Here is a 27,770-nt window from a genome sequence, read left to right as displayed (position 1 = left end):
AAGTCTTGATTAACATCATTAACAAAAACAACTATGTTCCTAAACTATACTTAAAATCGTATCACAAATTCACGCGTTAAATATTGTTTTCTTGAAACTCATATATCGAAGTGAAACATTTCACTAAGATATAACTTGTTTTATAAATACCACATAAATAATATCCAAAATAATAACGACGATCAATTTTCTATGATCCACAATCTAAAAAACACTAGGTACGATGACCATCAACCACTTGATTGACACTTATGGTTAGAACATGAATTAATAGTTAATTAAAATTTTACTATAACCCATCAATTTATTTTTTTTGGTTAAATAATGATTTAACAATAAATCAAATTAACATATCATATGTCCATATCCATCTAAAATCCACTATAACCTCTCAACTAAATATTTTAGGTTAAATATTACTCTAACACCGTTTTTAAGTTTCGTATTCAAACTCCACAAACTCATACAGTGAAGAGGAGTGGTATAAATTATAATATAAGTAAATAAATAAACTAATCATAATTTATCAGCCAAAAATTTTATATTCAACGGTGGTTAAACACTTCTATTGTTTAAGAAATATAATTGTAGTAATAATAATAATGATAAGATAAAATATAATTGCTTTATTTCCAAACATGAGCAGAAACTCCAAAAAAAAAAAAAGAAAGGAAAGAGAGAAAAAAGTTTCCTTAAATGTGTTATCTTATTTTTGATGAGCATAGTCTAAAATGATGGAAAATTCATGCACCCGTTGGGATCCAGCTGGCAATCGATGACTGGCCGACACTATAGTGCGGTGCCTGTGAGCGTACGCATTTGTCAACGCGCCGTTCGTTCTGCAAAAGCCTAAGCATCCGTTGGAAGAATCCAGTGTACTTGAGCCTACGGTACTCCAAAATACATCGGTGGACAAATGGTGAAATCTCAGCCGTCAGTGCCCATTGAATGAAGGATAATTAAGGGATCAGAGTTAATGAAACAATTTAATTCCATGTACCCTCCCGCACTGAATACACCAAAATCTCCGACCACATAAATACTTACCACAATGTGGCCCACCGCATCAATTTCTTAAAACAATATTTAAATTATGATCATGTGTCATTTCATTAATGGAGTATGGTTCTCTCTTTGTATTTATTCCACCCTCTAAAATTATTTAATTATGTTATGTACGGATTTATCTCTATGTTGAATATGACGCAAGTAAAAGCTTTTTAACACAATTAGAATGAATATAGTTCAGCAGTAATTTACGTATATCTTCAATTGAGAAATTGTGAGTTCAATTCCCCACCCTCACATGTTATACTAAAAATTGTAGGTTTGGATCTCCAATTAGTCATTTTATTATTTCGTTAGATTAATTTTTTTGTTATGTTTTATTTTTAATTAGGTTATGCATGGTTTCATTTATCTATCTTATACTCTAAATAAAAGTTTTTTAATACTGTTAATTGAATATAATTTTAATATCTATTACTAAAATATTGTAGTTTCAAATCTCCACTTAATATATTATTTTTTAAAATTATTAAAATTAGAAATAAAAAATATCTACTTTCTTATTTCTTATTTTTTATTTGACTGCACAATCAAGTGTGTTTCTTTATAAATAGGAGTGGTAAGATATAAAGAAATGAATTGCCAAGGTAGAAATCTAATTTTGTAAGTTTCGGTTCTAGTTTAAATTATTTCCAAAAAGATTTATTAGAGGACCACAAGCGTAACGTTGAACTCTTAATGACTTCCAAAGCACGTGATGAGCTATTTGGTTTCCTCCTCTAGTATATTGACTGATATATACACTTTAATTAATAATACTATTTATAATACTCACTGCATTACACAAAAATATCACGAATCTTCCCATTTCAAACTGTTTTATAGAAAAACAAAAAAGAAATTGAAAAGAAGAAGATTGCTAGAAAGAGATAAAAGGTTGATGAGAAGGCCAATTGGTAGAACCAAGATGTAGGCAAGGACAATTAACATTAATATAATATCCTAATTTACCGAATCTAAAATCATAAGCTATGATGATAATATTCGTTACCTTTTTAGTGACAAGAAAGATTTGTGTCCTGTCCATACCTTATAATGAAAAATGATAGGGTACACGAGACTCCATTTTAGTTACAGTGTTACTCCCACAGTCAAGAAGATCAGAAGTGGGGCCCGCCCGATCAAGATGCCGCGTGTTGGGGCCCACAGTATTGATGGGATAAAAAAATAAAAGCAAAACTTGACTATATAAGACGCGGGCCCACGTCCTTTGTTTTACCTCCCCTGTGAGTGTCAGACGGGAATTTCTTTTTACCCCTTTTGGATAAAAATGAAAAGGAAAGGGCAGAAAAAACGGTAAAACCCAACTAACTGTATGCGGTTAAAGATGTGTTTGGGCAAGAATGACATTAACTACTAAACTCATCACTTTCACAACTTTCATGTCCTTCCCCATTTTATTTTTATTTTGTCTCTTAATAACAAAATAGGAATAACTTTATTTATACTTCATATGCACTCGGGTTTGTGATTCCATTCTTTTTTCGTTTTTGTATTTGATTGGTAAGAATTAAATGATTGAACGCGCGTTGCAAGGAACACACTATGTATACACAGATCGTCATTGTTTTATCAATATTCATGAGGTTTCATCTAAAAATTAATTAACAATTAAGGGAATGAGGGAAGTAGCTCATGTTTATTATAGACCCTTGTTAGGTCCCTCTTCTTTCCAATGTGGCATATCTTTAATATGCTCTCTCAAGATCGTGGCTCTTTTGACTCATCGATCTTGGCCAGATCCCTTTTTTTGATCGGATGCTCTTTTGAGCGTGTTGCGCTCTGATACCACGATGTTAAAGATCCCACATTGAAAAGAAAAGGAACCTCACATTGAAAAGAAAAGAGACCTTATAATAGTTTATAATAGACATGAGCTATTCATCTTATCGTCAATTGGTTTTGAGATAATCCCATAAATATTGATATGGTATCAGAGTTGGAGGTCCTGTGTTCAAACTCCTGCATTGTTGTTACCTCCCTATTTATTATGATTTCCAGTTTTTGAGTTGAGTAGTGGTTTATTCATTCTTAACATTCTCTATCAAAAGGTCAAATGTTCAAATCATTCCCTCCTGGTAGAAAACTGGTCTATTATGATAAATTTAGTTTTTTTTTCATTCTTTGTGGGCAAGAGGAATAGTGGAAGAAAAGTAGCTTTCAACGAGGGAATGAGTTTTTTTTAAGAGAGAGAGGAGAAAATGACAATAAAAGCAAAGCCATCTACCCTCTCTTTTCAAATTTTTTTCACAACGAGAGTTACATGTTTTGTCATTAAAGTGAGGGAAGGAAGATGGTTGAGATGAGGAAGGAAATAGATCTTCTATTTTGGCATCCGCATTTTGTTTTCGTGAGGTGCTTATTGACGTTACATTCTTGACAAATAACATAGAAAAATGTAGATGTTGACTGTCATTAAATTAAAAACCGTCAATACTCGAGTAACTCATTACGTGCTTCATATAAATTCTAAAGAGTACAAAATAGGAGTTAAAAGAGTTAGGACTCAAGTATTTTTTTCTTTCTCATAACCTAACAAATTTTTTAGATGATTTTTATTTTGACTCGAGTGGCGGTGATAAATTAACATAAAACCATATAATATAATGTATTTTTTCTATTTTGATTTGATATGATTCGATGCCAAAACTTTTTATTTTAATAATTGAGATAAATAGCTTATAAGAAAATCATATTTTGATATCGGGAGAATGGGATTAAACTTAGTACAACACAATTCAATACAATCATTTGATTTGATTATTCTTGAACTAATGAACTAAATCATTTCAAATGACTTTGATTTTTTCATCTAATATATTTCTTAGTTCCGATGCTGCTTTTATGAATCATATGTATTTTTGGTTTATGTAGCTTAACTCTCTCTCATTTTTTGAGATCTTGAATTTTTTTACAAATAGAAAAAGTTGTTCAATACAACTTTCATTCTCAAATTAACATGGTAAAAAACACTTTTTTTTTCTCTCTAAATTTCTTTATTACACAATATTCAGATCCCCATTAAATGTGCTGAATTCAATAGAGGAATTCTGATTTTGTTTTTTCAACCCCAATTGGGTAAAAAAGTAATTATGGGTCCCAATAAAGCAAAAAATCTTATTTATTCATCTCCCATGCTCTGTTTTCTCCCTACACTTTGATTTCATTTCATTTCATTTCCCCTTCCCTTTCTTTCTCTTCTTTCTCTCTCACCCTGCATTTACACATCCATAAAAACCACACTGTCAGTTTCTTCTTCCACTTCCCTCTCCTCCATGGCCCTCCTCCACCTCCTCCTCTTCCTAATGCCACTCGCTGCCACCGCCGAGTGGCCCCCGTCCCCCGGTTTCTGGCCGAGCACCCGCTTCCGAAACATTGACTTTTACCGAGGATTCCGAAACCTCTGGGGACCCCAACACCAAAGATTCGACCAAAACACTCTCTCGATATGGCTTGATCGCTCTTCAGGTATCAGAGCAAAATTTTTAACTATGTCATTTCTTCTCAGTTAATATTGAAAGTCACTTGTTGAGCGCCTTTCGCAAATTAGGAAGTGGGTTCAAGTCCGTTCGCCCATTCCGATCCGGCTACTTCGGTGCCTCTATCAAGCTTCAACCCGGATACACTGCAGGTGTCATCACTGCATTCTATGTAAAGTCACTCATCTATCCACCGTAATCCATCAACCTAAGTTTTTAAAGTCTAATGACATCTCTCTCTAATGCGCTTTTGAGTTGAATGGTAACCTAACTTCTGATGAACGGCAGCTCTCGAACAATGAGGCTCACCCGGGGTTCCACGACGAGGTCGACATCGAGTTCCTGGGGACGACATTCGGGAAGCCGTACACATTACAGACCAATGTGTACATCAGAGGAAGTGGAGACGGACGAATCATCGGCCGAGAGATGAAATTCAACCTCTGGTTCGATCCCACCAAAGATTTCCATCACTACGCCATTCTCTGGAGCCCAAACGAAATCATGTACGCAAATTACCCACAATTATCAATCTGGGTGCTCTGTTTTCAGATTTCAATATGGCTGCTCTGTTTTTTCCTCTGTTTTTCAGATTTCTCGTGGACGACATACCCATAAGGAGGTACCCAAGGAAGAGCGCGGCGACGTTCCCGCTGAGGCCAATGTGGCTGTACGGTTCGATATGGGATGCTTCGTCGTGGGCAACAGAAGACGGAAAATACAGAGCCGATTACAGGTACCAGCCATTTGTGGCGAAGTACAGGAATTTCAAAGCGGGGGGTTGTTCAGCGTACTCGCCGGCGAGGTGCCGGCCGGTGTCGGCGTCGCCGTTCCGGTCGGGGGGGCTGACGAGGCAGCAGAGGAACGCGATGAGATGGGTGCAGAGCCGGCACTTGGTTTATAACTATTGTTGGGATAATAAGAGAGACCATTCTTTAACACCGGAGTGTTGGCATTAGAGAAGGGGAAATTTGGGTACTGTTGATTTCCCCATGCATTAAATTTTTACTTTCTTTTTTTTTTGTTGGATTTATTGGGTTGGAATTTTATTTTGAAGAGGGTGTTGTTGGGTCCCGAAATGGCACAGAAAGGGAACAGATACGAGAATTGTTGACCAAATCTCCAACAGGTGAAGATTAGAAAAAAGAAAAAAAAACCAAAAAACAAAAAGAGAGAAAAAAGAAGAGGAAAATGATGTATTTTTAAGCCAAGAAAAATAAATGAAATATTGTGTGGTGTTTTTCTGTTTATTTTATGGAGTTTAATGGCTAATGGGCTTTCCTTTTTTGTCGTCATTTCATCGAGTAAGAACGAGGTCTCCCATTAATTGTTAGTACAACATGTGGAAGTAAGAATTTGAACCGCATTTTTCGTTAGAGATAGATAACTTAATCAGTTGAACTATGCTCAAGTTATGGTCATTAATGAGTTTTGATATTATTTTCGAGAGGATAGAAGCACTTTTCAAAGTTTTTTTCTTTTATATTATTTGAATTACATAGTAAAAAGTGATTTTTTTCATTTTTTACGAACTCTATAAACATCTTGAAAATCAAATAAAGTGCCTTTTAGAATAAGAATTGAATTAATGTTTAGCTAAAAAAAATTATCTCAAACTCACTTTTAGTATTAAGACTATAAATTCAAAGAACTAGATAAAAAAAAAAAAGCAAATTTAAGCTTTAGGGGGCTAAAAGTGTAACTTGACATAATCTGTTTGATTTTATAATAAAACAAAGAAAATTATAGGAACTGTGTTTTTATTTTTCTACTGTTTATATTGATGTTCTATAATTTATTGCAAGTTTACTTTTTTTGATTAATTCAAGAAATATAGGTTAGTGAATTCCAAAAAAAGGTTATGGTCCAAACTTCACAGCCTAAAGAAATAAAATTTGGAGGAAAAAAAATCAATAATGGGCATTGTAATATTGCAGGACATTGAAAAATATGCATAAATTATTTCCTTATTTTTTGTTTTCTGATAGCAATATGCATCAATTATTGATTGGCAGAGAAAGGTGAAGCCTATTATTGAGATGGAAAAAGTATAGGGGATTTCTTTTTTTCTTTTATTGAATACAGGGGATTTGACCTTATTATATTGGTAACTTAGAAGCTCATGTTTTTTACTTTTACCATTGGTGAAAGAAATGACCCAAATTGTTATATATACATAAATTTTAATTTAGATTCTATTTAATTTAGAATTAAAAACATGAGTTTAGCTAAACCAGAAATTCTTTTAAATGAATAATGAATATAAATATATACAATAATTTGACAAATGACTAACATAAATTTCTTAAAAGAGAAGGAAAGAAAAAGAAAACTACTTTTGAATACGAGTTAAAAAAGAAAACTAAAAACCGAAATCTAAGACGTGTTATATGTTTTCAAATAATGTCACTTTTTTTTCGTGCTCTATTATTTGCTCTATTCTTTTATAAATAATTTAGATAATTATTATATTTTTTTTTTTGAGTTCTACAACATGGGTGTACGAAAATTCGAACTTTTATAAGTATTCGAGTATGTGTATATATATATATATATATATATATATATATATTTTGTTAGTTTTGCTCCTAATGTATTAAATATCTCAACTAGGTTCTTAGCTTAAAAAAAAATTGTTCAAATCTATTGACATAAACTGACGTGTCATTAAACTATTGTTTTATCTTTTGAGGTCTTCGAACCTCATCACAAAATTTGTTGTATTAAAAAAAGTATTGTTTTATTAATGTATTTGAATATGCCAATATGTCGTCACATGAGAAAAAATGAATTTTGTTAATTTATTGATGGGTTAGGATTTTGCAATGAGATTGAATTTTATGTGTCAAATAACATTTGAGTGACATGTTATTATAGGTTAGTAAAACAACAATTCAATGATTTATCAACTTTTTGTTGACAAATTAATTTTTTTAAAAGGACCTAATTGAAAAAGTTTAATAAATTCAAGGTCAAATTGAGAATTTTAAAGATCGAGGAACAAACGGAGAAATGAGTAAAGAATAGAGATCGTGTCTATGTTTAGTCTAAATAAAACTCTAATTCTATTTCAATGTTTGAATATTACTTTTTATATACTTTTTTTAGATCACAAATCAAGTTCTGTCGCAATATGTTTTTCATGTTTCCTTTTTAGATTAGATTAAAAGCATGCATGAACCAAAATTAGTGTTTCCCACTTATTAAATTAGTCATAAAGACAAGAGACTATGGAAAAAGAATTAGCGAAAATTAATTTTATGAAATGTTGATCCTAAGCTTTGCTTTTAATTTCACCAACAAAAAGTTCACACCAATAAAGATAATTGTTCTCACGCATACATTATGGATCAATCCTTGTTTGTACTCATCGCAATTCCAACAAAATTGTGACAGAAAGTTACAACATACTAATGATTTATCTTCAGAATGGATATTATGTGATTAATTAAGTACGATCATCGTCTATAGTCGTATGTGTAAAGTCATCTATACACATACACAAAATATGACATTGAAGGCATGCATGACCATAGCAGGAGTAGTAAAAAAAAAAAGAAAAAAAGAAAGGAAGATATAGACTCGATTAAGAAAATTATATAAAAACATTCGGATTTTAAAGTTCTTTCTAATTTTCCTCCAAAATTTTTAGAATAAAAAAAAGTATATATATTATACAAATATAAAATAAAATGTAAAATTTTGTCCCTAAAAAAGAGTGTTTGTTTCACTCCTAATCTCGTCTTAACCACCTCAGCATTAATTCATACAAACTATAATATTATTAATAGGAATTGAATGACCAACGTAGCGAAACTCAACGATTAAGCTAAGACATCTTACTCCGCTCATTTCTCAGAGGTTTAAAGGTTCAATCTCCTCTGTCTCCATTACATTTGGGAAAAAAACACTTGTTCATGCACAAGCTGTCAAAATAAGGGTTTTGCATAACTCTACTCTCATCCCAACGGTCAAGAAACCCATCAATCAACTATTCTAATCATCCATAATTTTTGGACAATCATTTTACAATCCTTAACTTAACATGTATGGTAAATTAAAAGGAGTTTAATTATAATATATAATGATCTATGTCCTTCACATCAACTGTCAATTTGTTGTGTCAATCTGTGAAAACACCCCTTTTTCAAACTTTAGATTAGAGACAAAGGGCAGTGAGACCCACATTTCAAAATCCCACCAAAGCAAAAAAAACCCAAAATATATACATTAAAAACTCAACTACAAGAGAAGAAAATACATTAAGAGTAGTGAGGAAAAAAATGCACAAGAAAACAGATAAAAACTTGATTTTGAACACAAGAAAGCCTGTCTCTTTCTTTGCCAATAAAACTCACCATTTTACAGATGCCCCTTTTGACAAACAATAATGCAATATAAAAAGAAGGAGAAGAAACACAACAAAAATTGGGCACACCCCTCCATTATCTTACAAATGATGGTGCATAAAATGGGTCCAAAAGTTAGGGATATTATTCTTTAACCATTACATTAATTGGAGTGTTTCCAAACCAAGATTGATGAGCCATTGTCCAATTCCTTCTCTTTCTTCATCTTTTAGAATATTTTTTTGTTTTGTTTTTGAGCTTAGAAAATATGGCAGAGATGCCAAATTCCAATATGTTTAAAAGCTTCATCTGGCAGCTTCCACTTCTCCCAAACAAACATGTCTGCCTTCCCACCATGTGGAATGTGGTGGGCTAAGCTTTTTCCTTTTATCATTATTCTGCAAATTTTGCTTTCAAATATTGAAAGATGTTTTGGCTTTTAAGTTGTAAAGTTCAGGCCTGCCCAAACACAAGGTTAAACTAGTGAGTTTGAGACAGACTTTTGGATATAAAAAAAGCGTTCTTGAGTTACAGAATTACTAATTAAGTACTTTTACATAAACCTTTAAGTCAGGATGATTTTCAAAAGTGATTACTTTTACATAAACCTTTTAAGTTAGGATGATTTTCAAAAGTTGTTTTAATTGGCGGAAAACATTTATCATCATCTCAAAAGTCTCACTCAAACTATCACCGTGATAATATGAATTAGGAATAAGAGGATGATACATAGGTATTTAAATTTAAGACCTACTATAATACCATATTAAACTATCATTAAACTCAAATACTTGAGCTCAAGGTTGAGTTATGGTATATTATTATTTTTAATGCATATGTCGCATAAATTCAACTTCCACTGTACAAAATGCAAATATCTTTGGAGGGTTATGCAAAAGATTATAACCTTACAAATGGGTTTTAATTAAGAGAATGTCAAGAAATGAAAAGGTGAGATGGTCGAAGTATAAAGTCTTGAATGGCCAACAAAAGCTTTATGAATAAAAATGTCATTATTGAGTTTTATGAATGAGCCCTATTGTTATCATAAGGAGTGGCCGCAGAGGAGAGGACAGCAGTAGAAATAATTTGGGGTGGGCATTGGGATGACAGAACAAGGGCCCATGGCCATGGATAAGGGTTTTGGCATAAAATCTCTCCCTCTAAATCTTCTGTTGAAGAAGAACATGAAGACCCATGTGTCCAAAAGCCAGAAATCTTTCTGTGAATGGAAATTCCCCCCAAAGGAAAAAAACACCATAGAATTGGAAAAGCAAAGGGCTTTTTTGAGTGGTGGGCTTTGGCAGAGGAGGGGACACTACAGCCCATTATATATGACTAGTCTTGTCCAAAGGTTTGAGTTTGAGCTATAACCATTTTAACTCAACACAACACACATGATGGGAGCTTTTGCTTTTATATAGTTTGTCATTTTTCTTATAGTTCCAACCCTATCTTGTTTGTGTTGTGTTGTTTTGTGGATGAATTACCAATCCTTGAGAGAGATATGGGATCATATGATCAATTATCACAATCTTCAATGATTTGTTGAAAAAGGATTTTTTGGAAAGAGAAATTTCATTAGTTTTGAGAAACAAACAATGATGTGGCACAAATATCCTTTTATCTTTGGAGAGAAGTAAACGAATGCGACTCTAATTGAAAAAATGTGTAAACTAAGAAGTTTAGATGTCTATCATCGTGAAGAAAAGAGAAATGAGAAATACAAAAAACTAAAGAACGAATATCAAATATAAAGGACCCCATATCCGCCCCAAATACGGTTGTTATAATCATCCAACAACTTGATTGACAAACAAGTTAGTTCAACGTTAACTCTGTCGCATACTTCAGTTAGTATCCGTTGTTTACTTTCTCGAGCTGTTGTAATTTTCACTAACAACAAACTTTAGAAATTGACACCTAAGAGACCTTTTGGCTGCAATAGAAAATGAAAAAAAAAAGTCATGATGCTCAATCTCACTGGAATTAATGAAGAAATTTATATTATGATGTTGAATTAAGTTGCTCTTGGACAATTTTGATATTAAATACAAAATATAAAAATTTTGTATATCAATTCATAAAATAAGAGGATTAAAAACGAGTTAAAATAATGGTGAGGAGAAATTATGGTATAACACTATGATTCATATTAAACAAACAAGAAACAAATAAAATAAAATATGTACTTATCATCAAACGGCCTATTAGCTCAGTTGGTTAGAGCGTCGTGCTAATAACGCGAAGGTCGCAGGTTCGAGACCTGCATGGGCCATTTTTTTTATTTTTTTTCCTTTCTTTTTCTCGTTTCATTAATATTGACGGTTTTGATTTTCATCTCCTTGACTCAGATTGATTCAGATTCATCAAGGGGTCCGCCGGTTCGTCAGATTTGCGATCGTCTTCTTCAATCTTTTGGCAAATCGACTCCAAAATGGTAAATCCCTAAATTTCTTGCACCAGGTTGCTAAATTGATCTTTTACGCTTGTTTTTTCTTTTGATTAGGTTTGCTTGGCGTGTCTATTGCCTCTGTTTCTCATTCCAGTCGTCAACGCCCTGCCGGTTCTGTTCTACTTAATTATGGTATGCCAACGTGATTTATCTCTCTATCTCTTAAAGATTTCGAGTTTTCTGTGCTATTGAATGGAATTTCGTTAATAATCGTCCCAATTCGCTGTTTTCGCCCCCCTTTTCTTTTGTGTTTCTTGAATTTTCTTTCAGGGAAAAATTTATGGACTTTTTGGCTGGGAGTATAGAAAACCGGAAAGGGTACCACCGGCTTGTCCCTATCGCCCTGCTGCAAAACAAAATGGAAATGTGAGTTATCTGCTATCGCTTTTATTTCATTTGTATCTTCTAATTGTCTTCTGAAGAAGCTATTGCGATAAGTTTGGGCTTGCCGAGGAGTTATGAGGGGATCAGATGAACTTTTTGTTGAGAAACTGGAAATAAATTATGTGTGCAGAAGTTTCAATTTGGAATCATAAATCTTCTAATGGACTGGATGCTTGTTGCTAGCTACGCTAGGTTTTGAAAACAATGAAGGAGTTCCAAAACCTGCTGTATTTTATTAGTTATTTCCGCTGAAGCCATTTCAATAGTCTGGGCATACTGAGGAGCTTTAACAGGGTTTTGCCTAGTTACTTCTTGTGACAAGGGGAGTTGGGAATGCGTGCTCTTCAGAAATTGGGAATAAATGATTTGTGAATGTTTTGAAGAAGCATCAACTTTGATCCGTGAATCTTCATGTTGGCTTGTTTCTACGTAGTTTTCTAAACTAATTAAGGAACTTCTAACGACTTCTGATTTAGGGTAATGGAAGAATTTCAAATTTTCTTTGAAAGGTAAAGAGAGATTCATGTTTACAAGATGAGGGAGTTCCTTTAAGATATTGGAAATAGATCATGTGCGTTGATTAGGTGCTTGTGGTCAGTGTTTTGCAATGGTAAGTAGTTTCAAAAGGAGCAACGCCTTTACTTCAGCAGGTCAATTTTGTAGGTTGTAAATCTGTTTTCTTGAGTTCTAACTTAAAACGTAGTTTTTGGAAAAGAGAATAACGGGTTTTTAGGACCTCGCTTTTTTTTTTTTTTTCAAGTTTTTGAACAAATTATTTGGAGATTGCTCCCTTCAAATTTGATGACATCCAGCGATTTTTCTCTCCCATCAGACTCTACCTTAAACTGAAAATGATATCATGATCCCAAATCATAATGTATTATGCATATACTCTAGCTACAGAAGACGTCAGAGATGCATACGACCCTAAGCATAAGATTGACATTATAATAATATGTGTTTTTATTTTCTTATGTGAAACGAGATACATATCTGTATCTGTATTTGTAGTTGTATTTTGTATGTTGCCTCGTAACAACAGATTTGTGGGTGCCCTCCACCTATCTTTTGCTTCTCTGACTTGGTTGAAGCAAGCTTTTTCTTTACAGGTGGAGTTAGAACCTCAAGCTGGTCAGCAACACCCACTTCCGAAAGCAGTGGATGCCGTGGATACGAAGGAAGACTGAATCTGGAATTTCCTGTTGTACATACCTGTCAACTGTCATCAAGACCGACAGATGTGTGTGGCTCTGAAATCAGTGGGCGCTGTCGATTTTAAGAAGCTATGATTCCCAATCGGTCAGGAAAGAAACATTAAAACTCTCGTCACTAATACCATCACTACAGTTCATTTTGTCAATACATGCTTTCTGGATAACATGAATACAGTTCATTTTGTCATTGGTATGCTTTCTGAATAATCTAGCTGGATTGGTTGAATATGTTTTTTCTCTTCTGTGTAGTTAATTAATGCTGTGGAAAAAGATGAAATTAGCCTAAAAATGGTTCCCAAAAGAACTTAGGCCTAGTCTGCCTTCATGTTAACGTTGTCAAGTTCTTGGAGCAAGCTGACAAAGTTATGTGTTGTCTTTTCCCTCTTTCTAAAAATGTATATGGCCCATTGAATTGATTGTATAAGTATAGGTGGTTAAATATTGCCAGCATTCTAATATTTCACAAAATATGTCTTTTGAATTCCAAAAGAAGATGTTAGTTTCTAAAGTAGGGACAAATACTTAAATAGTATTGTACTAAGCTTCTTGCCAACTGTAGGACTAAGAATCATAAAATGGTTATATTCAAAACGTCCATTTTAGTCTTTGTATTTTTAAAACAAACATTTTGAAAATAATTAAAATGAACTAAAGTTGAAAATGCATGGATAAAATGAAAATTTAAAGATAGGAATGAACCAAAATCAAAAGTTAGGGACCGTATTTAAATCCAAATCATGATGGGAAAAAATAGGATAATGGGAGAAGAAATAGGATTTTGAGAATTTCAGAAGTAAAAAAATGGTAGAGGGGGGAGGTAACTATGAGTTTTCTGAGTCTAGAGGAGCAATGTTGGTACAGCAAAAGAAGAAACAAAAGTTCTTCATGACCAAACTGACCATAAATTCAACTTAATGCCTCAGAATTCTCACCTCTAAATTCTTCCACTTGATTCATGAGAAAATCATGATATAGATCTTATTGTTACATGTGATTATCAGATTAAAATGCTATTATTGTACATAGTGATAATAGATGCAAGCTAGTTTTCTTGATTTTCTCAATGTTTTCTATTATATGTGTGTGTAATGTCATTCAACAATTTCATATTGTTAGTTTTATTAATCAATATTGTATATTGTCCTAGTAATTACTGATTTATTAGGGTAATAGATTCTTGGTATTTTTTTAGTGGCTAGAGATATTTTCTTAGTTTTTCTTTTTGGGCCAAAGGATTAGTTGGTAATGAGTTTTGATAAAGTTAATATTGTTATTAAAATGTTAATTAATAATTTAAACATAAAAATGAAATCTGGTATGACATTTTGCAGTGGTATCTAAATATAGCTGAAATATAAGTACAGTGGAGTGTTTAATTTTAGTTACCTACGACTACAATAACTTAGGAGTCAATATTATAACTTACAATCTAATATTAAACTAGCCCCGATCTCACCTGACACAAATTCATGTTTCACCTATCGGTCGAAAATAAAATATTAAATTATGATACTCGTATCAAATCGTTTCTATTATATGTCAATTTGAACATAGTTCAAGTTAAGACATATTTTTCAAAAAAAAAAAAAAAGTTGGAGATTCAAATTTCTAGATGTTATTTTATTTTTTGCTACCTATATGAATATTAATTTAGGAAGTTTTAATATATAGAGATATTAATGAAAAATTTTAAATTATAGTTTTTAAATCGACGAGAAGAGAGACAGTTGAAGACTTTGGTGTTGGAAAATTTAGTAGAATAAAAAGTGGTGTGGAAATGGAAGGGCAGTGTTGTCATTAATGTCAATATCTTGGTTGGGTTCAAACTCATTCCAACCCTTCATTTTTAAATTGACATCAACTACCCAATAATGCCCTTCAATAATCTTTCTTTTTTTTTTTTTGGTGCTAAGTTCATTGCTATGTCTTTTTTCAAATAGAGGTGAAGATTTAAATTCAAGATCCGGATGGAGTACCACCATCTATTTACAATTATTGACCATTTTCAATGCTCTAAGAATATCAAACTAATGACCATTTGAAATCTTACCTTTTAGTGTCATTTGATGATGTTTATGTTTCTTATTTTTATCATTTTTTATTTCTTCTTTTTTAAAAAAGAAAAAAGATACTGTCAAGAAAACTAGTAAGATATTAAATCTATGTTTTGAAAATATTTCTTCTAACCCTTTTACCATCTATAGGTCAATCCCATGATGATTTTTTTTAGTACAACATGTTGGGGAAGGGATTCGAACTCACAACCTTTTGGTTGGATGTATATACCAATTGTCGCTGAGCTATACTCGGTTTGACAATCGGACCTTCGAGTGTCTTTTTTTGGATGTAACAAGTGGGATGAGAGATTCGAACTCAATACCTCTTGATTGGTTAGAGACAGATGTCAACTATCTCCGAGCTAAGTTCATGTTGACTATAAATAATGATTTTACACTTATATGTTGGATTTTTAAAAGTAATTTTTGTGAGTTTAGTAAATCCAACCTACCTATTAAATATATGCTCAACTTAATAAATCTAAACTGCACCAAGACCCGACAAAAGGTTAAAAGAGATGTGATACTCATAACCTATTTACAAAATTACAACACTCCAATAAAAGAAGAAAGAAAAAGGGGATTACGAGAGTGTGATTGCATTTTTTTTTCTATAGACCACTTTTTTTTGGCAGCCAGAGACTTGGCCAAGTGGTGGTGAAGAAAGCAACCTTTTTTATTCAAATCACAGCCACAAGGGCACCATTGGTTGACCTCTCTCTATAGATCTATCTTACAAGTGGATATTACTAAAATCACCCACCATAAACCCTACATACAAACATACAAAGTATTTATGTAGCATATGAACTAGAATTCTGACCTTATATCAACATCGATGAGTTAAGAAAAATGATGGTTTTTTTTTTATAGCGTGTAAGTCTCCTAAGAGATCGATAAAAAGACAAGTTAAAAGTTGATTCGAATACGAAGTAGAGGCTGATTTGAAGCTTCGACTATTAGGGAGGTAACAATATTTTGACTAGTTAACCTAGGTACATGTCTGTTTTTATGGGGTGTTTAATGAGCCTATTTCTAATATACCGATGAGATCTAACGCATGATAATATAGGAAAGTCAAGTGTAAATGAGATAGTTATCGAAGGCATGCATATCTAGTGGCAAGCGCACCATCAAATGAGTGCTCTACCGTCGTAACTTTTTCAAAGGTACGGTTTTAATATTTGAAGGTAATTTCATTATATGATTTTGAAATCTTGTCACTGGTATCCAACACAACTATGCAAGTGGGCAAATAACTAGTATTTATTATTTGTCTAATTGATAATGACATAGTTAATTACAAGTGGGTTAAATTAATACATAAAGTTAAAAACTAAATGCTTTAAAAATGGTTGAAGGAAGAGGCTGAAATTAAAGGCCATAGCCAAAAGCCAACCAAGCAAGAGATCAAAGTTGTCCATTACCATAATGCCAAACAAAGTTGTAGCTCATTTCACATTAATAATATGCTATTTTTTTTTTTGTAAGCCAATCAATTAATTTCTCTTTATAGAGAGTGGAGGGTAATAGTGGAATCCAACAAGAGTCAAGTTGGTGAGGAGATTCTTATCCCAATGTCAATGGGATGTGATTCTGCTTTTTTCATTCACACTTTAGTAGATTCTTGATTTGATTAATTAGTCAAAAATGAAAATTATTATTATTTCTTGTTTATTATTTTTTTTCTTCCCAATAAATAAAATTATTGTTCGATAACTATTACTAAATACATATGTTTTTAAAAAATTAGAAACAAGAAACTAGAACAGTGTCGAACCAACCTTGGTATCGACCAAGTAAATTATTGAGTCTACACCAAGTCCCCAATACGCTCTCTCTTTGCATTATAATTGCCCATGAAGAATTTAATGGAAAAGACCCATCACTTTTTCCATTCCAAAGAAACCCAATTTTGGGCAAGGTCCAAACAAGAATTTCCCCCTTTGAATTGAACCTAAAGTAAGTATTTTATTTTAAAAAGATAATGAGAAAAAAGCTTAGGATTATAATCTAAGTTCTAAATCAATATGGTATTTCAGAAACCCTTACTGGCAAAAATTGGTTCACTTAGTGAACTCATCAAGAATTTGAATGGATGCTCCCACTTTAGAAGTAACCATAACATTATTTTTGGTCACTTATTTTCGTCTCATCAAAATTTTACATATTTAATTGACATTATTGTGTTTCATCTAATTGGTTAATTTAGATGTGAACTATCATCCATTGATATCTAGCATCGGAACTTGCTAATATCAAATATATTTATTTGGGAATAACATATATCTCTTACGCTGTGAAATACAAAAATTTTACAAATAACAAGATAAGGATAAGTTCTCAAAGGCTTTTTTTTTTCTTCGATAGATCATATTTTGAATGCATGTTCATTTTCTTCTTCCAATATGATTCTCAATCTCCAACAAATAAGAAACAACACATAACTATCAAATAAATACTTTCCAATTTCGTTGGCTTTGTGGAATAAAGTTGGCTTTAAGCACTCGTGTTTTCCTTATTCATTTCAATCAATCCAGACAGATAGCATGACGTGCGTGTAAGAAGATATCTTAGCTAATATCTTTTACGAGCTACTAAAAGAGTTTGTCTTACATACTCTTCTCCTTCTTTTATGTAAGATAAAAGTCATGCATTTTGGTTCACAAATGTTTGTCATTTCCAATGGTTTATTAAGAATAAAATCGGCAAAACAAACCTATCTTTTAATTCTACTAATTATTCAAATACAAATATTTATTATTTTTAGAGATTTAAATTTCAAATTTTGAACTCCTTAGATATGGAAGGAAGAAACGAAAGAAGAAAGAATTTGGTTGGCACCTCACAAGCAATTTGCGGCAAGTAGCTTTAAAAAACTTTTAATTATTTTATATATTATATTATATTTGTCTCTTAAAAAAAAAAAATCTCTTTTTAGCTGTTCTGCCTTTTGTCGTCTTGTTTGCTTTTCTCTGTTCATAACAAAACATAATTCCACAACTATAATATTATGATTCCTCCATGTTTTTTTTTTCCTACAATAATGCACATCCTTATATAAGATTTTTTAAGTAAATATCTTCCCAAAAACTTTTGGGGATTCCATCTCTCCTTAAACTTTGGTTAGAATCGGGCACGAATTAATTATTAATTATAAGTTGGATGAAAATTGTTTGTTTACTCATACTTTTATTTTTGGTTGTTGTTTTTTTTTTGTTGAAACAAACTTCTTAGCCAAATTTTAAAAAAATAAAAATAAAAACTTCCTTATAGAAAAAATATATTTATCTTTTAATTTTCAAAAATTTAACTTAGATTTTGAACGGAGGAAAACAATTAAGAAATACATATATGCAAATCAAAAAGTTTTAATGTTGAATTTATTTAGTCTCTATGTTAGAAAAATATTTCGAATTCGAAACCTTCTATTTTATTGTGTTATTCATTTTATCTATTAAACGCTTAAGTGAAACGCTGGCTATATTATTGGAAAATTACATATTCACTTAACATCTAGCAAGAAATTGTGGTCTTTGACCCTATTTTATAATCAATTAGGATTTTTAACCCTTCTTAATCTTTATTCGTGACCCCTCACCCACATTTTGTCTCTGTAAAATTATCGAGATATCCTCATTTTTTTCTTAAAAAGCAAAATTCTCCCCATCTTGATTATCGCACCCCTCTCTCACCTTAAACCCAGGGTCGACCTCTAATTTGAATCTAATATGAGAAAGAATCTCAATTTTTTTAATTTGAATAATGAATTTGTATAAACTGAGCAAAGATTCCATAAATGCCCAATATAATTTAAAAAAAAAAAGTTTATGCAATCGGGATGGTGCTATCCATTGGAATTCATGCAATTTTGTTTTTTCTTTTTAAGAGGTCACGAATAATTTTGTTTAGAGATAAAAAATCCTAATTGATTATAAAATGGAGTAAAAAATCCCAATTTTCCTAACTACATCACCATCACCTAATTAAATGATTGAGATTTATTAAATACAAGTCCAAGTGGTATATTTAATAAAAGATTGCAAGTTCAAATCTACGTGTATTGAAATCAGAAAAAAAAAAGAGTTAAAAGTGGGGAGTTTTTAAAATTTTTTTAAATAATGAGATTAAATGGATACAATCATGTAACTCAATCCAGATCAAATTTGTAATCAAACGTAATATTTTTGAAGCTATTTCTATTTATTTATTTAGATTATGATTTCAGTTTGACACCATAGTAAAATTGATTCAGGAGATGGAATTTTTGAAGTTGTGAAGGGCATTTGAGTCAAAGAACAGGCGAAACTGATGAAAAAAATAAAATAAAATAAAATTCTGGATTATTGCATTCTGTGCAATTCTGCAGAGAACCCATCGGAAAACTCTGAATCTCACAACTTCACCAACGAGGAAGAAGACGAAGAAGAAGAAAACAAAGGATATGGGTCTATTGTACGACGACGTGGTGCTTGTGAGGCCGCCGGAGAAAGAGGATGAACCCACCGTCATCACTGTGAATTGCCCCGATAAGACTGGTTTGGGCTGCGACTTGTGCCGCATAATTCTATTCTTTGGTCTAAGCATTGTAAGAGGAGGTAAGTAAACCCTAGAATAATCTCCCTGCTTTGATTTCGGACCTCGTCCTTGGTTTTCTCTTCCGTTGTTTCAATCAAACAGATTGTGGGCGATTGAGTTTATTCGATTGGTTTATTCTAATTAGTGATGTGATGGTGTTACTAATCTTGTGAATCTTGTCAATACCGTGTTGAAGATGTTTCGACCGACGGTAAATGGTGCTACGTAGTGTTTTGGGTGACTGGAAACTCGTCGACGAGGTGGGGATTGTTGAAACAGAGGTTGGTGGAGGTCTGCCCTTCTTGTTCTTCGGCGTCTACGCTTTCATATTTCCGCCCGGAGCCGCAGTCCTCGAAGCCCCCTGATATGTTTCTTTTGAAGTTTTGCTGCCATGACAGAAGAGGGCTTTTACACGGTCTGTAATTCTAATTTCCCCCTTGAGTTTGTTATATGATTTTGCTTTATGTTGTCTTCCTTTTTTGTATACGACTGTCTGTAGATTACCTGATTCAACCCGTAAATTGGAAGTTTTGTTTCTTAAATGTAGACCCCCCCCCCCCCCCCCCCCCCCCCCCCCCCCCCCCCCCCCCCCCCCCCCCCCCCCCCCCAAAATGGAATAAAAGAACCAAGCGTGGAATATTGTTCTTCTTGTCTCCTCTGTTGGCTTATACTGGTTGCCGTGTCTGTCACTTATTTGGAGAGGGCGATTTCTTTGTAGATGTAACCCGGGTTCTTTGCGAGCAAGAGCTTCTTATAGAGAAAGTGAAAGTGTCTACCACCCCGGATGGGAGAGTGATGGACCTGTTTTTCATCGTTGACCCCAGGTTCAACATCAAGCTTTCTTTTTCTGTAATGTGTAAATTGTGTAGTTCCCAATGATTAAATTCAGTTTGACACATATGGAATTGCTTGATGGCTTCATGAGGGCTAGAGTAGTATAACCTGCACAATTAGTTCGAGTAGGTCAATTTGTGTCCAATATGCTATTTGCAAGGTAAAAGAAAGTGGAGGGCTTGGTAATCCTAGTAGTATGGCTTGTCAGTGGTGTTCGCAGGGTGTTCCTTAATTGTAGGTGACATTGTAGTCACAAATCTTGTATGGCAAACTCTTCTTGATTGAGCTTTCCTCTTCACCTATTCTCTATCTCCATTTTTTCCTTTACCTGTGAGCGGTTGGGTGGAAGGTGTTGGGTTTGAAAGTTTTGGGATGGTGGCATCATTTTCATTGTAGCAGAATAAGGGACCCGTAAAAGTTGATTGTACAATGAAGACTTTGAAGAGAGAAGCCCCAACTCATGTTAGACATGAATCTATATATATATAATTTCTACAAACTAATGTCTGCCTTTCCTTTCTCCTTGTTTCAGAAAACATATTTTCATTTTTGTGTTTCCATTAGGGAGCTTATGCACACTACAAAGAGACAGCGGGACACATGTGACCACTTGAAATATGTCATGGGGGATGCAATGATAAGTTGTGAAATAGAAATGGTTGGCCCTGAAGTTATGGTATGCTCACAGGCATCTTCTCTTCTTCCATCTGAAATAGCGGAAGAATCGTGTAGCTTGGAGTTGAATGAAAATCCACCAAGCAGATCATTAGCTTCTAAAGATGTTTCTGTCACATTAGACAATTCGCTCAGTCCTTCTCACACACTAGTCCAAATTGTTTGTCAAGATCACAAAGGACTTATTTACGACATTATGAGAACTCTCAAGGACTACAACATTCAGGTATAAAATCATTCAGTTCAATGTCTAAGTAATATTGATTTCAAAAGTTATCATTGAATGACCACAGTTATTAGAAACACGGGTACACGATTTTGTTGGGTCTAATTCTTTCCTCTGTTTCGTTTTTTATGATAAGAATTGATTCAAATTCTTTTCTTGCACTGCATATCAGTTCAGGTTCTGTTATCAATATTTAAACTCAATCGTGTAGCCAGATCTCATATGGGCGCTTTAATAAGAAGCAGAGAAGAAACTGTGAGCTTGACTTGTTCATCATGCAAGCTGATGGAAAGAAGATTGTAGACCCAAGCAAGCAGAATGCTTTGTCAACTCGCTTGCAGATGGAACTGATTCGTCCCCTCAGAGTAGCTGTTTTGAGCAAGGGTCCTGACACAGAACTCTTGGTGGCAAACCCCACCGAGTTATCTGGCAAGGGTCGACCTCTTGTGTTTTATGACATCACCCTTGCGCTCAAATTGCTTGACATTGGCATCTTTTTGGTATTTCCCAATCTACTTACAGAAAATGTTTACTTTTTAGATGCCATCCTTGCTATACTTGGTTCCTTCCTTACCCTCATATCATCGTTTAAGTATTTTCACAGCTGCTTGTTATAAATTAGCTCGCTCAAATATGAAGAGGATACCACCTCTATGATACATTCCAGGGTTGTTTAGTTCCATTTAGAATAAGTGGATTCTTTGCTTTCTGATGTACTAAGGTCCCTCTGATTCGAGCTTTAGCTTTTCAAATTGCAATTTTGGCGATTCATCTGGATTACATAATAAGGGTGGTTCCTTGATGAGCAAAATTTTGTTTTTGTTATACATGATGTTAAAGCTTAACTACAACGAGAATGATTTATGCTCTGGATTACATAATGAGAGTGGTTCCTCGATCAGCAAAATTTTGTTTTTGTTATACATGACATTAAAGCTTAACTACAAAGAGAATGGTTTTCCAGGCAGAAATCAGACGCCATGTGATCGGAGACCGAGAATGGGAAGTATACAGAGTCATGCTTGATGATGGAGCTGGGTCTTCAGTTCCAAGGAACAAGATCGAGGACGGAGTCCGAAAGATGTTGATGGGATGGGCGTAACATGAAGATCTAAAGTGGAAAGTACTTCATCTAGCCTATATATATAGCTTGCTCTTCAAGGTTAAAATGGGCTCCTCCTTGTCTTATTGATGCTTGTAACATGTTACCAATGTATTCTGAAGGGACAGAATCGTGTGAATTATTATGTACAGGTTGATATATTCAAGTCTCTTGATATATAACTTGCCTTAGAGTTCTGTTGGTCTCTGACCACTGTGAAAAGAAACATTCTTGAAAAAATGATAGGAATAAGTCGATGCTAATTGCCAAAATTTCCCAAAATGTAGTACTAAAGTTCTAGATTACACAGGTTTTTCATTGATAAATGCATTACTATTATACAAAAGTTCTAGTGCTTGTAGAAATGTTATACAGAAGCTCAAAGAGACTATTTAAACCAACAACCAGCAGGTGAAAGAAGATTAAGGACAGAAATGTGTTGCTTTTCCCATAATTTCTCCTTACAGTTTCCAGTACACTCCCAACTTGTGCAAAATCCCTGCAACTATTGCCCAAAATGCTATCTCAGCAAATATCACATATAAAAGAGTTCCCAGCTTTCTTGAATGCCAAACATTGATGAACACATGCTTCTGAATCCAATGAACCTGAATATATTCATCATCATCCATCATTACTTGACAGAAACTTGATTCTTTTAAAGGACATTTAGAATGATTATGCAGCTATGGAATGTCGAGGAAGAAACGACACTTACTAGGCTGTTCTCGGGATCTTTATAGTACCATCCATTGATAAAAGCTGCAAAGATGCCCTGAGCTGCCATGACAAACACCAGCATTGCATTCATTCCAATCCATTCAAGGAATAAGAATGGCTTTCGGAACCCCCAAACGTCGATCTGTTTCGGTGAAGGAAGGGACAGCAAGGAAACAAACAAAGCATTAGACTGAAATGCTAGAGATTCAGAGGTGAGTGATGGATTTGAAAGATTTGGATTCCATTTTTACCAGAATGTAGAAACCTGAGAAAACTATCCCAGCTGCTCCTGCTGTGAAGCAGACATAGCTAAGACTGTAGAGCTGTTTGTTTATAGGAATGGCTGCAAATTCAGTACAATACTGTCTTTTTATCAGTGATGTTTTGAGATTGTTTGGTAAAAGTTTTAAACTATGTGAGATCATGGAATCAAACCGTTTGTAAAATGAAGGATGATGCCAATGACAAAGCAGCCAAATCCCATTCCCACCCATTGCTTGAGCCGTTGAGAGTGAGCCTGCAAAAAACTTCCTCAAACCTTCAATTTCGTCTCCATATTTAAGACTATGAAGGATCCATTTGACTGAACCGAAGACTTTTCTGTACCTTGAAATGAACCAGAACATGGCCATAATGGATGCCAATGGTGCCAGAAAGAATGGCTGAAACTGAACTGAAACCAACAAAAAGAAACGAAATCAATCAAAGATTTCCAGGTTCCTCTCTGATTTCAAGTCCCAAAGGTGTCACAAACCTCAACAAGCCCTCAGGCTCGAACGGAGCCAGACACCAACTCGGCGCATCGTCTCGAAGAGGGCCATCATCCGGTGAGCTAAACGTGCAATCCTGAATCATTTGTTATGAATTCAATAACCCTTTGGTGAAAAGAAAAAATGATTCAACGTGGCTGTGCAACTTTTTTACTCAGTAATAACCTTGAGGCGGCGCCAAACAGGATAGTTGTAGAGATGGTTAATGCCCCAAACTCGGCGATCGACATGGCCGACGGCATTGCAGGCAGGGCCCAAGTGGCCTCTCACCCCACATACCACCTGAAATCAACTCCAAAGTTTAAGCCACAAGCAAGGAAGAAGATAACACAGAGAGCAACATAAAACAGGGCGAAAATGGCAAAAGGAGGGTTGATTAATAACTGTGTAGTGCTGCAGCTGGTCATTGTCCAGCACTGAGAAACTCCAATCTGGAACGTACAGTGCATAAGTTGTAATTATGTATATAACCATTGCTGCAAATCCTCCGATCCTACAGAAAAAATGTGTATGTAAGAACACAGAGAAACAGAGAAACAGAGAAACAGAGAGATTAACCCCACCATTGCCAGCGATAAGCTGTAAAAATGGAGACATGGCCATGGTCTAGGATTATTCTGGGTCTTCCTATGGTGGTGAAAGCTTCAATCATGGCTACTACAAAGTAAACCAAAGCTATCCTCTGCAAAATCATTACCCATAAATCATATCTTGTTTGAAAATGTGGGAAGATGGCAAAAGCAGAAGAGTTTGTAGGAGCAATACTTGGAGAATGCCACACCATCGAATGTGCTTCATGTCAACACCATATTGGAGTTCATCAGGAGCGTGGGAGTATCCACCCTGCAGAAGAAGCCCCCAAAACAGAAGCTTCAAAGTTCTTGGAGTTATCTTCTTGGCGGCTTGTTTGATATTGGGAACTTTCTGCAACATTTGATCAAATTCTTCATCAGCCAGTGTTGGAATATTAATGTAATTCAATGGGGTCTAAAAATGGAAAATAGATTTGGTTTCCCGACGAGGAGTCAAGTATTTTTTTTTAAAAAAAGTGAACCTTGAGAGCGAGGGCAATGGCGACTCCCACTATGAAGAGGAAAAATGGCATTACGAAGTCGGCCAAGGTGAAGCCGTTCCACGGCGAGTGGTCGATTCGTGAATATGCTCCGCCGGCATCATCTACCAGTACCATTAACTGCACAAAGTACCGACTTTTCAACTATTCAATTGTGATGAAATCGGTAGCCACAATATTTAAGCGTTTATCAGTGAATATTCATCTCGATAAAAATTTGATAAATTTTTTATTTTTCGAAACATAGAAGCTTTATATTTTCTCCATTTCTTTCTCCTACTCATCAAATTTTTTTTTGTTGCGAATGCTAGGCAACTTTCCACCAAGTGTATATGTTTGAATGTTTTTTTTATCTAGTCTTTTATTGCTTAAAGTTTTTACCTTGTTTTTTTATAGTAAATATTAAAGGTGAGTTATGGTAATCATATGTTGTTATTACTATTATTATTTTAGTACAAAAACATATGGAAATGAGGATGTGGACTCGTGACCTTTTGATCGAGATATTTACCATCACCAGTTTCTTTTTTCTTCTATTAAAGTAAAATAAGGGAAATAAATTAACCATAATTAATTGAACTATGCCTAGGCTGACGAAGATAATTGTACGTAAACTTATATATCAATATTAACATATATATCATCGGCCGAGAGGTCGGAGGTTCGAATCTCAATAAGAAAAAAAAGATAGGAGGATTAGAGGGTCGAAAAGAATTTCTAATTTCTCAAAATTTTTTAAGGTATTAAAAATTTTGACTTTTGTTCTTTTTAATAACTCAATTTCTCTTCTAATTTTATGCAATTTATTAAATATTGTGCCATGTAGAAAGTAGAGAGAATTGTGAAATAGTTAGTCTTACCTTAAAAGAATTATATATATATATATACTAAATTTAAAATTTTCTTTCTAGTTTCCCTCCCTAAGTTGCTAAGATTGAAAAATATTATTATTTAAAAAAATTATGACAATATTTTTAACTTCTCAATAATGGAGAGAACCTTATCCTCCTCCCCACTGAATATTTAACAACTTATTGTTATATAAAAAAATCTCAATTTTTACTTTTCTCTCTTCCCTAATTGTCAAACATTAAATGGTAACGTTTGAGTAGCAAAATATTTTTCATATCTCTGCATGTTGTAAACTTATCCACTTATCTTCAGCAATATTTAACATCCGCGCACCACATAGTATAATTAAAAAAATAAAAATAAAAATACAAGAGATGAAGAAGGAAATTGAAAAAACAAGAATTTAAATTTAAATTTTGTAGTGTTGTTTTTGTTTGAGTTGGTAATTAAGTAATTACCACTATAGTAAGGCCTCTGAAAGCATCCAAGGTGGCGACCCTCTTGGTCTTGGGCGTCGCCGGCGGCTGATCCGCCGTGGGCGCCGCAGCATCCTCTTTACTGCAATCGATTATAACATCCTCATAATCTCTGGTATCGGACTTGACAAATTCTGTGCCACTCAAACTGCTCAACCCTTGTGATTTTTCCATGGAATGATGATAAAATTAGCTTTAAGCTTAATTAAAATCAAACTTCACACTATTCTCTGCCAATGGATCATCATATATATATGTATAATATCATAATTCATAGCATAAGAGACAGGGCAACAGGTCAAGGCCGGCCGGAGAATCATCTCCTAATTTACTATATTAATTTCAAATTATTTATATGATTAACTATCTCGTGATTTAGTGAAAGCGAACATATGTCAATGGTAATTAACATATATTTCTAATCCGTGAGTTCGATCATTCATCTCCACATGTTGTATTAAAAAAAAAAGTATGTTCTACTATATATAAAAAAAATCTCTTTCTTTGCAATTTTCTCTCGTATTTATTAAAGAATTAATAGTGATTCATACATGGGTGCTGGTTGCGGATTAGTAAGCATTTGAGTATATATATAATTTTGTTTGGTGTCATTACGTGTGCTTTAATGGGTTTTTTTGCTTGGGCCATTTATATATATACAATTTCTGGTTGTTTTCTTCCTCTTGGTTTTTTGCTATTTTTTCGCGTTGACTGTATGAATGATTATAAAATTCTTTTATATGATTTAACATTATGTTTTGTTGCATACCTTAATTCCAAACTCTCTCTCTCACTTTTCTTCTCTCTTTTTTGAAACACATCCTTCATAAATTACAATAAGTGTATTCTAAATCTTCACCCTAAAAAAAACTCTCTGTAATTCATTGGATGCATGGTATAACATTATGTATATATTTCTATTTCTCTTATTCTCGGTTATAAACATAGGACCATGGTTTAAAATGTCGAGCGACATGTTGACGTGTCAAGATGCTCGACATCGACACGAGGAAAAGTCGTTTTTTCCTCTCTCTCTCACCTTCTTCTCTTCTTCTTCCTACTAAAATTGTATAATTTCTTACCATCTCGATGATTGTAATCTTAGTCTTTTTAATGCAACATTCACCTTCATTAGTTTCTATTGTAATAGGACACCATATCATACTAATTACATTTTAGCTAGAAAAGGAAAATTATAATAGGTCGTAGTTCGTGAAATTTGCGAGTTTTTTTATTGTCCTAGATCTTGCAACAGAGTTGCTCATGAATTAGCAAGGTTGGCTGTGGATGATGAGGTTTCTAGAGTGTGGTTGGAGGATTATCCCTCTCCTCTTCTTCCTATTTGGGATGACGACCATGACGACTGTCGCACGCTTAGGGTCTCTTGTTTTTGTTCCGATGGTTTTTAGTTTCTTTCATGGTTTTTGTTGTTAAAAAAAAGATAAAAAATAGGTCGTAA

General features: G+C 33.8%; 4 protein-coding genes and 1 non-coding gene across 5 annotated transcripts; 4 read left to right on the top strand and 1 right to left on the bottom strand.

The window, feature by feature from the left end:
- Positions 1-4,214: 4,214 nt before the first annotated feature.
- XTH32 (xyloglucan endotransglucosylase/hydrolase 32) lies at positions 4,215-5,797 on the top strand. The gene is made up of 4 exons (XM_022289025.2): positions 4,215-4,536; positions 4,619-4,719; positions 4,836-5,053; positions 5,140-5,797. Exons 1-4 carry the CDS (start codon positions 4,344-4,346, stop codon positions 5,504-5,506), a joined length of 879 nt encoding a protein of 292 aa, XP_022144717.2. The 5' UTR covers positions 4,215-4,343; the 3' UTR covers positions 5,507-5,797.
- Positions 5,798-11,100: 5,303 nt separating this feature from the next.
- Positions 11,101-11,174, top strand: TRNAI-AAU (transfer RNA isoleucine (anticodon AAU)). Its single transcript has one exon. It is a non-coding gene; the product is annotated as a tRNA-Ile (tRNA).
- A 5-nt stretch (positions 11,175-11,179) lies between these two features.
- LOC111014385 (uncharacterized) lies at positions 11,180-13,177 on the top strand. The gene is made up of 4 exons (XM_022289091.2): positions 11,180-11,336; positions 11,406-11,483; positions 11,622-11,717; positions 12,845-13,177. Exons 1-4 carry the CDS (start codon positions 11,334-11,336, stop codon positions 12,920-12,922), a joined length of 255 nt encoding a protein of 84 aa, XP_022144783.1. The 5' UTR covers positions 11,180-11,333; the 3' UTR covers positions 12,923-13,177.
- A 6,175-nt stretch (positions 13,178-19,352) lies between these two features.
- LOC111014316 (ACT domain-containing protein ACR10) lies at positions 19,353-22,618 on the top strand. The gene is made up of 6 exons (XM_088124163.1): positions 19,353-19,604; positions 19,781-19,999; positions 20,303-20,408; positions 20,983-21,319; positions 21,535-21,819; positions 22,284-22,618. The coding sequence occupies exons 1-6, from the start codon at positions 19,451-19,453 to the stop codon at positions 22,419-22,421; spliced, it is 1,239 nt and encodes a 412-aa protein (XP_087980289.1). The 5' UTR covers positions 19,353-19,450; the 3' UTR covers positions 22,422-22,618.
- A 136-nt stretch (positions 22,619-22,754) lies between these two features.
- LOC111014315 (uncharacterized) lies at positions 22,755-26,505 on the bottom strand. Its single transcript, XM_022288996.2, has 12 exons — positions 26,294-26,505; positions 24,966-25,103; positions 24,677-24,835; positions 24,475-24,593; positions 24,296-24,404; positions 24,077-24,193; positions 23,896-23,987; positions 23,748-23,814; positions 23,577-23,658; positions 23,393-23,484; positions 23,140-23,283; positions 22,755-23,029 (listed from the first exon to the last, which is right to left on the bottom strand). Exons 1-12 carry the CDS (start codon positions 26,483-26,485, stop codon positions 22,883-22,885), a joined length of 1,458 nt encoding a protein of 485 aa, XP_022144688.1. The 5' UTR covers positions 26,486-26,505; the 3' UTR covers positions 22,755-22,882.
- Between the last annotated feature and the right edge of the window lie 1,265 nt (positions 26,506-27,770).

This window comes from Momordica charantia (genome assembly GCF_013281855.1).
Source record: "Momordica charantia cultivar OHB3-1 chromosome 5 unlocalized genomic scaffold, Mcharantia_2.0 BLBB01000005.1, whole genome shotgun sequence".
Taxonomy (NCBI): domain Eukaryota; kingdom Viridiplantae; phylum Streptophyta; class Magnoliopsida; order Cucurbitales; family Cucurbitaceae; genus Momordica; species Momordica charantia.
The sequence above is the reverse complement of the archived record's forward strand: the minus strand, read 5'-3'. Positions and strand labels throughout refer to the sequence as shown.